The sequence below is a fragment of the Corvus brachyrhynchos genome, unplaced genomic scaffold, assembly GCF_000691975.1.
Source record: "Corvus brachyrhynchos isolate BGI_N302 unplaced genomic scaffold, ASM69197v1 scaffold70, whole genome shotgun sequence".
NCBI classification, from domain to species: domain Eukaryota; kingdom Metazoa; phylum Chordata; class Aves; order Passeriformes; family Corvidae; genus Corvus; species Corvus brachyrhynchos.
The window spans coordinates 2,452,269-2,466,944 of record NW_008236217.1 but is presented as its reverse complement, the minus strand read 5'-3'; the positions used below and the strand labels follow the sequence as shown (position 1 = coordinate 2,466,944).

General features: G+C 37.1%; 1 protein-coding gene across 2 annotated transcripts in view; it reads left to right on the top strand.

Annotated features, from left to right (window-relative positions):
• DISC1 (disrupted in schizophrenia 1) overlaps positions 1 to 14,676 on the top strand; it is a 173,725-nt gene that overhangs the window by 60,356 nt on the left and 98,693 nt on the right. For both annotated transcript variants that reach the window (XR_001865580.1, XM_017745360.1), the window contains exons 7-8: positions 2,217 to 2,319; positions 13,218 to 13,406. Coding sequence is in view for 1 of the 2 variants with exons in the window: in XM_017745360.1 (XP_017600849.1) it covers positions 2,217 to 2,319; positions 13,218 to 13,406 (292 nt within the window). In the remaining variant the exon portion in view is untranslated. The remainder of the gene's footprint in view (positions 1 to 2,216; positions 2,320 to 13,217; positions 13,407 to 14,676) is intronic.

Sequence of the window (14,676 nt, the reverse complement as noted above, 5' to 3'; positions counted from 1 at the left end):
GCCCTCTGCAGTCAGGCTGGTTAGAGGAGGATGGTGTTTGCTGGAAGCCAAGGACACTGGCTCTGTGAGTGTTCACCATCCTTGTTAGCTAAGATATAACCTTTCCTTTGTGGCTGAATAAGCTACTGTCATGAATAATGGTATCTGTTATGAAGATAAAATAATTAGAAAAAATGAAAGGAATTGGAGCTTGTAGAGTGGACCTGATGTAATGTAGAAGCAGTGCCGTTAGTTTAGGGGATGTTACTTTGTCCTTCCCACTTGCTCATTTAGTTTTGTTGTACTATGCCATATGATAGGTCTGAAGATTAATGTTCATTTATCTACAGAATACATGTGACATAGATACAAGCAGAGGCCCGGCAACCTACTTATCTCATGTTCCAGAAGAATCATCTCTGAGTTGGAGGGACTGCCTTTCTGCCTCTGGTACCTGCATTTGGTCCATCAATAAAGAGTGCCAGCAAGCTTTGTTCTGACAGTAGGGCTTACAAAGTGGACAGTGCTCACTAGAAACTGATTAAACATCCCAGCTTATTTTGCATAATTGCCAAACAGCTGTCTAGTGATAATGACTTTAAGTTACTATCAGCATGGGATATATTCATGCAGTTTTCCTGGAGCTGAAAGATTCCCCATCTAATTGCAATTCACTGAGCCATTTAGTGCCCCTAAAGAGAGAGTACTGCTTGGAAAGAAGTCATTAAAAACTTTCAGATTTATTTTAGAGATGGGCTACAGACATGGCCTTTGGGTTTTTTAGGCACGTTTATTCACCTCTGACAGGTTTGGGGTTTTAAAAACGTTTTAACTGAATTAGCTGGTGAGTCACTTATAAGGGTGTACTGAAACCAAGTGAGATATCTGGGTATTTAAAAATTAAAGGAGGTGCAGAAGCGATATGTGTTTTTAAATTAATAGGATGACTCTGAAGTCTTTAGAAGTAACAGTTACTGCTTGGAGGATAGTTCTGTTGACTCAAGAAAAAAATATGACCCATTTGTAGTTAACAGATAGTCTCAGTAAAGGAAGAAGGTGTTATTAAAGCTATTGTCATATATGAATTATTATAATTTAATTGTACAAACAGATAAACCATTAGAACTATAAAATTTTGCTCTTAAAAAGTGAACTGATAACTGTGCCTCTGTTAACAAGCATGGCATTTGTTTTTGAGGAGGGAAAAATGGAAGGAAGGCAGGGGAACTTCTCTCTGGAGATTTCCTTTCACATCATATCATTTCAGAACTGGCCTGTGCCTATCTTGATTATTGCTTTACCTTTGGTTCCAATGAATGCAATGTTTTCTTAAGTGTCAGCTACAATTTTAAGTGTTTGACATCTGCCTCCAGAACAAGGGATTTGCCTTAGTTCAGTGAAGGGTTTTTGTTTGTTCGTTTTCCTTTCCTTCCCAAATGATGCAATATGGAGTAAATGTCAACATTTTTGAATATGTGGGGCTTGTATAAATTTTGCATGCTGCATAAGCTCCTTCTGAAGTGGCAGTGTACACTGAAGTGTAAGGTACAGAAACAGCTGAATTTCCTTTATATTTTGTTTTCTCTTTTCTCTCTCCATGTTTTCAATACCAAAGCTGATTGATTGCTGAAGGACCTCCAGTTAAAAAGATAAAAAAGAGAGCAAGGGAAAATCAGAAACCTGAACCCTAGTCCTCTGTGTGTCCTGACTGTGAAACAAAGTACAATATCAAGCTGGTATAGCCTTAGTTATTGCCTGTGCAAAAAAATAAGGCTGCTTTGCCTTTTTTTTTTTTTTTTCAGTTAAAATGCAGAGCACGGTGTATTTTGTATAAAAGTCAGTGCGCATGGTATCTTATGGCATTTTAATCTCCAAATACTGGTTTACTTATGCTCCACTTCAAGCATGATTATTAATACTGAAATTGTACAGAATTTGTGAGATGGCCTTTCTTCTGTGTGCAGCCTCAGTATCTAGGTGTAAAACATGTCCTCTCTCATGCAGGTAGCTAATGCTAATACCATTCCTTGTTTTAATAATAGAATGTGCAGCACAGCCTGGAAATTTTGATTCATGTTGGGTGTTTCTGTGAAGACATCACTTTTTATTAAGCTTTTTTACCTTGCTTCAGGATGTTATGTCATGTCTGTAAACCAAGAACATTTGAAGCCCCATTTGAACTGCCTTATACTTTTACATTAATAAATTTTCTATCATGGCTGTCTGCCTCACTTTAGGTTTGCATGAGTCAGAAACTCTGCAGTACTTTGAGGAGGAAAGTGAGTGATATTGAGACTCAACTACCAGCTCTACTCGAAGCCAAAATGCTGGCTGTTTCAGGTAAGTTTTTAGTGATGAGAAGGACTAACATTCTTAAGGAGTGTATTATAGCAGTTGTTGACCTCTTCGTAACAGACTTGCTAGGAAAAGTTGTTCATGTGCTTATGTAGATCCCTTGAAGTTGTGGCCAGCCCAGCACAACAGGGCTATGCCATGCCTTGTGTAAGGTACTTCAGATCCCTCTCTACAGTTTGGAACTCCTGGCAAAAGTCTGAAGCTGTGTGGTAGGCAGTAAACATGCAAAACACATGGTATTTTTCCGTAGGTGAAATTGATATATAATCATCAATAGCTGTTCCAGGACTCTGAGTTACATTCTTAGAGCTCTCTAGCTAAGTTATAAATTTATAGCTAAGGTATCATAATTACAAGTGTGGCTTTAAATGACACTTTAAAATGGAATACAATAATTGGCAGCTTCTGCTGTTCAGATCATTAAACAACTAACGCTAGCAGCGAAAGAGCAATTTCATCCTTGGAGCACTCATGCATGTTATTTACAACCAGTAAAACACTGAAATGTGATTACAGAGTCTGATACATAACAGCCTTACATGGTACTTGCTTGGGATTGCTGCACTGTTCACCAAGGAGAAAAGGCAGATCTCAGTTCTTTCTCTTAAGTTGGAAGAGGTGGGTTTTCTAATTCAGCAAATGGTTTGCAAGTATTTCGCTAGGTGTCTCTCTGCTAGACACCTGCCCTCAGAGAGGAAGCTGAGTAGAAGGGAATGAGGGCTAGAGTACAAGGAGTTTTCCAGTGTTACACCAAGTAAAGAAAGGCTAAAGGGTTTTTGATACATGTCAAGATGAGATGTAGCTCTCCATATGTGATTTATCTTTTCAATTATATGCAAGAATCTGTATTGCACATACAAATTATTTTAAAATGACACCTTCTGCAGTGTCATGTTTTGTTTGCCAGAAGTGGATGATGTCAGGTTTGAGCAAAGTCCTAAAGGAAATTAAAGCCCAGATCTTGTATTGGTGCTGGGCACGCTCAGTTTCCTTACTTCTCACAATGCGTTTTTTAAATGGAAATCCTCTTTATTTCTCTCTCCACCTCTAAGAGGTAAACCAGGCAATCATCCTTCTCTACTCATAGGCTGTGTAAATGTAGGTAATTTTCTCACTTTCAGAAATGGGGTTTTATGGCTTGAGAACAAAGCAGCCCATAAACTGGACCTGCAACTGCATGTAGGAAGCAGTTGGCCAGAAAAGCTGTATTGCAGTCTGACACTTGGAGAGAGTGAATGACAACTTGAGGACCGTTTCCAAAACATTCATAACAGTATTTCATACTTGTTAGCTCTTAAAAGAGGTTGCTTGTTTCAGGAATGAATTCCAAAGGCAATTTAATGCTGCTCTTTCTATAAACTGTTTTTACAATTCTTTGACTGCCTTTCTATGCTTTTTAAGAAGTATCAGTGCAATTTCTTCGTACTGATAAGAAGCACTGTTTCTTTTTTCACTCTTGCTTCAGGGAATTTTAATGACTGTGAATGGTACAATCCTAATTTGTTACTAAGGCAGAATTCTACATAGCATGGTTGAAAATCAAGGACGAAAGGTAATTTGGTTAGAGTGGATACTGTAATTTCTTTACCTCATTGTAAGATACTGATACACTTAGTCAATGTGATGGAGCTTATTTATGTAAAATGCAAAGTTATATATAGAGGACACAGGGGAGATGGAGCTTATTTATGTAAAATGCAAAGTTATATCTCCCCTGTGTCCTCTATATATAAGAATAAAAAGAAAATTATTTCTCTGACGACCTGTAAGTAAAAAAGAAAAAAAAAAAAAAAACTGAAAACACCAGGAATAGTCTTAGAGCATGCAGTGAATAAAATCAGAAAAGCCAGGATGTGGAGCGAATTGCGGCTAGCTAGCAGAGAAGCAAGTCAGGAAGAAAAAATTTGATAAATGCAGAAGAAGAAAGAGGAAGGAAGAGATAAAAATAGTGGTGGGGTTTGGTTGTTTTTTTGGTTTTTTTTTTTTACTTAATAAGGCAAAACCAATGAACAGTGGATAATGGAGGAGGCTGAATTACTCTAGTTTCTCTGTATTCCTGTGTTAGGAGTAAATGAAAGGCACCTCTTAAGGAAGGCATAGTTAAGAAGCATGTTTTAACCTTCTAAGTACTGGCTAAGATTTAAGCAAGACTCTTTATGTACATATTTCCTGATCTCTCAGCAATGTTATTGAACAATGTTATTGAACAGCCTGGATAATTATTCAATTGTTAGAAGTTGGAAGAATATTCAGTTGGGTAATATGCAATTATTTAAGGACACTCTTGGAACAGTATGGTATTCAGAAGGAATTATAGTGTCCATATGTAAATATGCAGTAATAATAAATTTTACTGCTCATAAGTCAGAGGTTTTCATTTAATCTCGAAACACCAGTCAGGGTTAAATGTCTGTTACTTCTTTTTATGTAGCAGTTACATAATTCATTCAGACAATGTCTTTAAAAACATTACTAATGCATACTGAGAACAACTGTTTTTCTCTATACAGATGTCACATCATTTTTGATTAAAGTAGCATTTTTGAGGAAGCAGAAAGAGTTAAGTGACTTTGGAACAGTGTCAAAACGAAAAGGTGACTGTATCCCAAAAGTTAGATTAGATGAGCTAAAGAATAGAGTTATTAAGTGAAAATTAGCTTTCAGAGCTCATATGTGGTGACTTAATGATGTGATGACTTGGAAGGCGTGATATATACCTCAGCCTTTAATGGCTATCTTGACAGCTTCAGACAACATTAATTTGCTATATGGACTGTACTTTCTAATACAAATACATTGATTTAAAATACTGATGTATTTGCACCAAAAAATGTAAGAATATAGTTGATATTATTTTTAGAGGAAAATACCACAATAAATACAGTGTAAGCATAACAGTTCTGTTAGTGCTGTCAATACAGCACCTTGGATTTTAAGGCTGTATGATAAATGATACTGTAAAGATGCAAGAGACAATACTATGTATATAAATGCCTCTCCTTCCTATTATTTCATTCTGGGAAGAAGTATAAAATTAAATTTGGAAGAGAAAAAAAAAAATTTGTGAATATTTGGATTATTGAAGGCCATAAAATAAATAAAATTAAATTCCAGTGAGCTTTTGTATAGGAAAAAGAAAATAAGCCCATACTTACGCATTCAAGAGGTATTTCTATCAACAGTTATAATTCAGAAAGTTTATATCAGCACCTCACTTACTTCTGATTGGCCTGTTGGGACAAATAACTAATAATTAATACTCTGGAGATGCTAGCCCAGAATTTTTCTCCGAAGATAATTAGTAGGATCCTGTATTTTTCCAGTTTTTAAGTCAGTAGCTTTAGGTAATTATAGGTAACAAGTACTCCTGATGCCATGAGGTGTTACTGTTGATATGCACATTTGTAAATTCTCATCAATGAACTATTATAGTTTAGCATCTGGTAGGTCTTTTTTTAATTACAAAAAACACCTTAATGTCAGTGCTTAGAAACCTGCATGTGATTTTTCTAACAGCTGCTTCTTACAGTGGCTCTTAACATGCTTATAAAATTTTGCAGTCAGTTATAGGAAGAACATGACAGTACGTGATACTCTGTTCTTTTTTTCAGCATTATGTGACAATTTAGCATGAAATTTTTCTAGGGAATAAATTTCAGATGAAATAATTGGAAGCTGGTAAGAAAATTCAAGTAGGATGGTGTTTAAGCAAGTGTGAACACAACTGTAGAAATATTATTGAATCTTATTGTTGTATTTTGAGCTGTTTTACACAAGAGGAAATAATAAGAAATCGTGTGTTTCTGGTTTTTCCTTAGTGAGAAAATAATTTTGGAATAGGAGGAAGGATGCAAACTAAAATGAATTTTTAGTCCTGTTTTGTCTGTTTCCTATATTTGAATAAAAGAGGTTTATTGAGGTACATTTTACAGTGTTTTCATAGGCTCTTTGAGAACTTTTTTTCCTCTCAAGAATGCATATTAGCATGGGACTGGATAGCCAGAAAGTGGCTTAATGGGAAGCTAAGCAGGCATGAATGAAATACTGTGTTTATCATGTAGTTATCCATGAGATGCATGTCATTAACTTTCCTTCTGTCTTTGCAAACACAAATTAGATCCCAACACAGGAGTTAGAGTGAGGTGACATGTAGCTTAAAAAAAAAAATTGATCTTAAAACTGTCTATACCAGTTAGAGATCATATGTCATGATCCTATAAATATCATTATCTCTGTTTCATTAAGTACTGGCAAGTGGGAGCTGCTTGGAAATGATATTGTGGGATGATTTTCAGCAGTACAATAAGACTTTTTTTTTCCTTATGTCAATGTAAAAGCATGGTTTTAGAAATAACATGACATAAATACTAGATAGCATATTTCACAAAGCTTAATGTTAGGGCTGTTGCCTCTTTGGCTGCTCTTTGATGCTTATTGAGGGCAAGTTCAGCATGGATCCAACTGTAACAAAAAGAGCCCCGAGCTTTCCAGCTTTGGTACTAAGTATTCCTGTTGGGAATGCGTATGTTAGAGAGGGGACAGCGCCATCAGGCTGGAAGATGCCAGTGCAGGCGGAAGGACATTTTCCGCCATCCATCTGTGGTTTATGTTAATGTGGATGCCTTGTTTTCGTGCTGTGGTCTGTCATTTCATGCAGAAATATGAATGGACACATAGTTCTTGGTAAGATATCGAGTCCTTCCCCAGACATGCCACATACAGCTCTTAATTTGTCTTTCACTGGAAGGTAGTGGTGTTCCTGGTTTTTTTTATCTTTTCTGTTTCTGAGAACTGTTGTTTAGTAGTGGTTGCAGAACTTGCCTAGTCTTAGAGGCAAAAATAACAATGCCTCTTTGTGCCTTCTCATGAAGGCTCAGTTTTTTGATGAATTGGAGTCCAGCACAGGTCTGCATCTTGTCAGATGACATAGCTGGTTCCACACTTTTCCTGATTCCAGCAGCAGTCTGGGTTGATGGATCAGAGGCATATTGAGATTAATTCAGCTTCATGACTGCAGTGTCTGGTTCCAGCATTCAGTGCCATGTATGGTCATGTCTTCCCACAAGCCTCACTTTATACTCCATGGAATAAAATTTGTCCCCATGTTTTGGTGCAAGCAGTGTACTTTTTGGCATGCCTGTTAACTCATTTAAAAAGTAATGCTAGTGCGTCCCCCAAACCAACTCTCAAATGGTCCCTCAGACTTCAGACAGCTCTGTTTGTTGTTGGTCCCCAGCCAGCAGTTAAGTACTATGTGGACAATCTCTCTGCTTACAGTGGGGAGGAGACTTGTGAAAAAAAAGTAAAACTTGTGGGTTGAGATAAGAACAGTTTAATAACTGAAACAAAATATAGTAATACTAATGTTAAAAATAACAGCAATAATGATGGTAATGAAGACAAGAGTGAGAGAGGCATAAAGCCCAAGACAGGCAAGTGATGCATAATACCAATGAAGTGGTGCTTACCATCCACAGACCAGTGCCCAGCCTGTTTCCAGGCAGTGATTAGTCCCTGCCAGCCAACTCCCCCCAGTTTATTTGCTGAGTATGATGTTCTGTGGTGTGGAATATCCCTTTGTCCAGTTCGGATCAGCTGTCCTGGCCGTGCTCCCTCCCAGCTTCTGGTGTACTTGCTTGCAGAGCATGGGAAACTGAGGAGTCTTTGATTCTAGGCTAAGAACTGCTCAGCAACAACTAAAAACATCAGTGTGTTATCAACATTATTCTCTGCCTAAATCCAAAACGAAGCACTGTACCAGCCACTAAAAAGAAAATTAACTCTATCCCAGCTGAAACCAGGACATTATGCTGTTTGTCTTTTTAATCTCATTTTCAAGTCAGACTTCTGGATGTTACTGGCTTTCAGTGAACTTCGAGAGTAATTCATTGTAGCTGAAGTCCCAGCATAATATGTGACCAGACAGCAGAAAATCTTTTCTTCTGTTGGAGAAGTCAGTCATGAAACAACTTACTCTCTTACACTTCTCTTACCCAAGCGGCTATCTGAGAAGTCAGTCATGAAACAACTTACTCTCTTACGCTTCTCTTACCCAAGCAGCTATCCCTGGAGCAGGAGAGAAGGTCAAGTTATCTTTTTGGCAGTTCCTTTTCTGTGATTTTGTGCTCAAAGGAGACATATTAGATGTGAGAGTTGTGAAGGAAAGGTTCTATCACCCTGTAGAAATGCTGTGCTGTGTTCTGGAGGGGATGAGAGAAAACACTTGTGGAAGGGGACAGAGATGTCCCTCTTTCCATTGTTACTACTGATTTGAAATGTTATTACTTTTGGGTTTATTTATTTGCACTTTCCCCCTCTCCCCCACCCCTTTCTTTTTTTTTAATTTTTATTTCTGGGTTGTTCTGTGGTGACTGATTCAGTCTGGGTACAAGAGGCTCTCTGTGACTGAGAATTGCTCCTCCAACTGTATGTCTGTGGGGTCTCTCACCTTCTTCTAGATGGCAATTACCTTCCAGGATCACATCAATCATTCAGTTGTGTTATGCTTCGTAAAAGCATTGACATGTGTTATTGCTTAAAAACAATAATTGCAATTCAAATATGCTGGATTTTTGTAAAATGTTTCAGGAGATGGTAGACTGTCCCTCATTTGCAGTTTATTTTTTCAGAGGTGCAAACACACTGGCAGTGCTTCCAGAATCTTACATTTCTGTCATGTCTTTAGCTTTTTCCCTTTCCTTTGTGAGTAGGTGAATGATATTTATTTTCTTCAATTTCTTTTGTGGTGTTGAAATCACTTTGTCTCCTCATTAATCATAGGGTGGAAGATTTTCAGCCTTGAATTCCAGTGCCGTTGATAAATACTATGGTGGAAAATGCCCTAAGCTAAAATGTAAATTTTCACTTTCTTATGAATTATTAAAGGTAGTGCTGTTAGTATATGAAGAATTAATTTATAGATAATGATGAAGAATGACCAGTCTACTCTTTGCTACATTTAAGCTAGTGTCCAATAGATATGCTTTATTATTAATGAAAAAATTACTCCTTTGTCTGTACTACAATGAACATGTTTTCAGTGGGGTGAGACTTCTCTCTCTGCTTCAAGTATAAATAATGGTAACTATGGTTGTATGTAAATTCTGCCATAAATATGAGGAAAAAGTGTGAGTAAAACATTTGTGGACCCTTAACTTTATCTTATATTGTGAAGGGGGAGATATTAAATAAGTTTAATTAATAATGTATTTCTTGTTTTTTGCAAAATCGGATGCATTTCAAACCATATTTTTAGTCAATTTGTTGCTGGCAAATGGTATCAAAATAATGATATTTTACTTCAAGGCTATTAAATGGGCAGCAATCTGCCCAATACAGTAAAATCTGACAGTAAGCTGTTATAATGAGCATGAGTTTGTGGCATGTAACTATCTCTCTTTCTCTCTCTCCATATATCTATATCTATATATCTCTATCTCTCTATATATATTTGATGTGCAGAGTACTATTTAGCTGTAGCCATACAAGGAAAATTTTAGGAAGAGAGGAAATAAGGGAAATATACTCATGTTTGCACTAAGTAAAAGCAATTATAGGGCTGTTTTCTGCCTGGGCATTTTTTTTTATTTTTACTGTTTTTCCAGTGTGGGTTGTTGTGCTTGATTTGGCTGGTATTTTTGGCATTCACATCAAGCCACTGGAGCTTACCTGATGTCGCTTTCTGTAGAGAATGAAGGATGCATGGGAGGAGAGAGCCCCAGAGGGTGAGATTAAGGAGGAAGATTTAACTTGTTTTGTTGCTGTCTTTTGAGATAATGGTAATGTTCAGTCCCTCAAAGTGAAGTGTACATACTCAGTTCCTTATGACAGTGCACTGCAAGCACGTTACCTGTTCAGAGCACTGGATACTGCAAGCTTGCTGCACCAGTTTGCACCCAGTATGGTTATGTAAACACGTATGCAGGGGCTAAAATTGCACATCTCTAGCGAGCATCACTGCAAGACAGGAGGGAAGATGGGAAAAGTGGCATCTTGCTCTTCAATCCCCTTCATAGAATCTCTGTCTCATGCCGTGGTTTAGACCAGAATCTCAGGTTTGCTCTTAGACTATTAACTCCTTAGCTTTGTTTTCTCTATACAGATTTTCTGAGCGAGCAGTCCTATTGGCTGCATGATTTTTGAGTTTTGTGGGAAGAGTTAGACTGACTTAACTAATATCAGCCAACTAGAACACTCTGTAAAACATAGCTCCAAGTAGTTGACAAAGTAACAGTTATTGTATTCACTTAGGCAAAATAATTATTTGATCAAAAGGAAGAATTTTAATATTTGAGGGTTTTAGCAGAATAAAATATCTTGACATACATCTTCAGAATGTTTGTATGGCATCCAATGTGATGTTGTCTCAACAAAAAAAAAATCCCACAACAAAACAACAACAACAACGATAAAACAACCTAGGAGGGTGTTTTTCAATGCTGGCAGCTATGGATTATATATTAATTTTAAAATCAACTTTTTTATGGCATTTAGAAAGCAGTTACTTTGCTTGCTGTGATTGAGGTCAGAGCTCACTGATAATGGTACTTGTGATGCCTGAGTTTTCATATGCTCTTCTGAATTTTCACTGCAGACTTTCAGACATTTTGCTGTCATGGGAAGCTGCATCAGGTAGGGTGTCTTTTTGGCTTTTGGGTGTGTATCTGATGCCATTTCCTTATAGCCTCAGTTTTGATGTAAACTTCTCCTCTGGGAATTCAGATCCATTCAGTATATATAAAACTTTCATATGCAATATCATACCTTTCTCCATGCTGTCCTCTGAAATTTAACAGCAGGCTCCAAATTCTAATGAAGATTTTCTCACCTTCATGTTTTATTAAGGCTCTTGTGCTTTGATGCTTGGGATGAGTTCAGGTGAATAAAGGTGGACTCAAGTCTTGTTGCCTTAGAAGCATCTGAATATTTGCCATTTTTCCAGTGATTTTGTATTGCTTATCTTGCTGCTTTGTTTTGCCCATTTGGAAACATGATAAATTAAGGTAATAAAATTTGTGCTGTTGTTTCCCAGTAAAGCACTGATAAGCCATAAGAGCCTATGATTTTTAAAGTATGTTTGTAATTATTTAATTGTATAATTCTTTGTAAGACAGAAGTGGCAAATAGGATTTTAACAGGGAATTAGAAATGAAGCACTTTTGACCTGTTAAAAAGAAACAAGAAAATGTCAGCTTTAAAAGAGGAAGAAGTTGAATGAAACTACTATAGCCTTGGGACTAAAAAAAACCACCAAAAAACCAAATGCAAAGAAAGACTACCACACTTAGCAATGTTCAGTCTTTAAACCTGACTTATTTGCTGAAGTTTTTAGCAAAGTATTTTGGTAAGTGCAGCCTCCCTTTGTCACACCTGCCCTTGTACAGCCGCTTGAGTTTGCAACAGAGTCTTTGCTGGTTTTTTTTATTTGCCATAATTTTTTAATTTGCCATAATTTAGGTTATTCTGATGTGGATTTGATTGTTTGATTTATGAAAATAAACTTTTAAATGATCTCTTGTGTCTAAGCAACTGTTTGTTATATTGCTGAAACAAAACCAAAACCAAACCATTACATCTGAATAATGCTGGTGGTATTAGAAAGTGATTTCAGACGTCTAAAGTCATTACACATACTTCAGAAGCTGACAAGACATTTGTGTGACTGGATGTGTTTTATGTTAATATTTGGTTCAAGGCTAAATTTTCTAAGTGCCTTTACTTACTAGGTACCTTTGCTTATTAGATCATATCACCAAATTTTTGCTAATTTAGGATGTTATCAGAGTTTAAGTCTTATGCTAGAGATCTTCTTTATTGGGCAATTCTATATGGAAATTATTTTTGTCAAGAGTTCTTTAGATTGAAGTGTGGGGGTGGGTTTGGGGGTTTTTTGTGTATTTGTTGGTTTGGTTTTTTTTCCCCCCAGCCAACTATCTCAATCATTGAAAGGATTTTGGTACAGCTATGTAAATGTAGCATTTTAATAGTTACTCTACTGCTATTTAAAAGTAATTTAATGGTTGAGTATCTCACTGTCATTTAATGTTTATTATGGAGGACTTCTTTGTGACGTAAGGAAACATTCCTCTCCAGCTGCTTATAAAAATGGTTTTCAGAACGGTTAAGTGGATGAATGTTACTAGGCTACACTCTAAACCACTCGGGAGTTGAACTTTTTACTTGGATCCCTGTCCAAAGGAACCAAACATTTTTAAAAACTCCAGAACAGCATGAGCTGGTGCTGCTGAGGCATTCTGCCTGTCCATGACAGTTCATGCTTCAGGGAGAGCCAGAAGTGGAGAGTTGTGACTTCTGGATATATTCTCTGAGAAGAGCATCTCCCGATGATCTTTGCTTGAGGTGGAGGCCATTTAAGAAATGCAATGTGTCATTCATAAACAACCTTTGGTGCTTGTTACAAAAACCAGCACAGGGCTGCTTTGTTCAGGGATTAAATACTTCACGGTCCAGCAGGTTGACAGCCTCTATTTCAAATGTACTGTGAATTGAGGGGTCCTCCAAAAGAAGAAAATGGTCTGATAGATAACACTGCAATGATCAATGAATTACAGTGTAACATTATTTGAAGTGTGAACGCGTACGAACAGGTTTCCTGAAAACATGTAAATTGTATCAATAATTAAAGAAAATACCATTTATGTGTGTGTAAGGTTAAATCAGCTACAATTGTTACTATTGTAATATTAGTGAAGTGGATGCTTGCAAAGCAGTTTTTCTTTTTTTCCTCCAGTCGGTCTTTCAGTTGCTGTTGGGAAGTATAATTGCCTAATTTCCCAGGATTGCTATGTAAGCTACTGATGTTGCAAGTGTCTGCTTCATTGTCTTTTTCCTCTTTCTTCCCCCTGCCCCCACAAAATATGCAGGAAGTAATTTTGGCACTGCGAAGGATCTTGCCGAAGAAATAAGATCACTAACATCTGAGAAGGAGGGACTGGAAGGACTTCTCAGTGAACTGTTGGTTCTGAGTGCCAGAAATACACGAAAATTAGAGAGAATTAAAGATGATTACACCAGACTGAAACAAGAACTTGAACAAGGAGAGACTGCCTTTGGTAAGTAGTTTACAGATTGTTAAGCTTTTTTCTCAGTCCTGATCTCCTGGAGGTGTGCTGGGTTTGATGCATCATTCTGCATTTCACAAAACATAGTGATTGTTCTGAGGAAAGTCTGGCAATGACCTAGATCAGCAGTATGTTCAATATCCTCTCAGCTGTTTCCTCTGGAGTTGGGGGAGGCCATGGGGAACAAGGGATACCCCAGCAATATACCACTTTTTGAATTCTATCTTAGCCCAGTTCTCAAAACCTTTCTTTTCTAAGCCCATTTCTATCATAGTGATGTTGGCACTGTGCTTGTATTCACATACAGAGGAACATGTGGTGGTCTTTATGCAGAAGCAGTAGATGTGTCTGGCTGTGACTACAGGAACTTGTTTAGTATATGTAACTAAGTGTTTAGTGCGTACATATATAACACATTTGGTGGTGGGTCTGAATGTATGAGGTGCAAGAGATTCCTGATTATGAAAACAAGAGTTCTTGTAGTAAATTTGTGTCTGAGGGGGAGTTTAAACAGCTTGCCAAGTGCTGCTCTCACACAACTATGAGCAGTGTGTTTGGGTTGTAGTGTCGTGGTGGAACTGGGGAGGTTGTCTGCCATTACTGGGAAAGACAGATTATCAAATAGCAAAGTCATTCCTAGACTTGACTTACTCTCTTGTCTGCTCTACTCCTGGAGTTGAAGCAGATAAAATGGCCTTGCTGCTTGCTTGAATGAAAAGGCTCAGTAATATTTGATTGAATACAAATGTACAGTTACTATAATTACCTCTAAACAATTAAATATAATTCTGAGAGCTATTTTAAATCTCTAGGATTTTGAGATGTCTTTCCTTTTTCAGGATCTTATGAGCAGTAGGTTGGGTGAAGAGAGGAAGGTGCCTCTGTTTTAGAAGCATATGAAGTTTCTTCATAGGCAAGTAGATAAGTAGAGCTACCTTAGAAACAAGGTGATTTGTAGGCAGCTGGATACATCTAAGACAATGTTTTAAAAATTGATAAAATAATGTATATACACACACACTTCTAGATAAGAACTTGCTTTTTTAGAATCTAGATAAAATAAAAAAAAAAATTCCTCAAATTTGGTGCTTTGCGATACAAACCCAGAAATGCAGATGAGGTAACGCTTCTTCTTTCCTTGGATTTTCAAGTGAGTTGAAAAGGGTTCTGACCTTCTAATCAGTCCATTTTGTTTCTCTCTTATTTCTAGGATGATTAAACTTCCTATAATACACATGTACCTTCTCATTTGTGTTCTAGT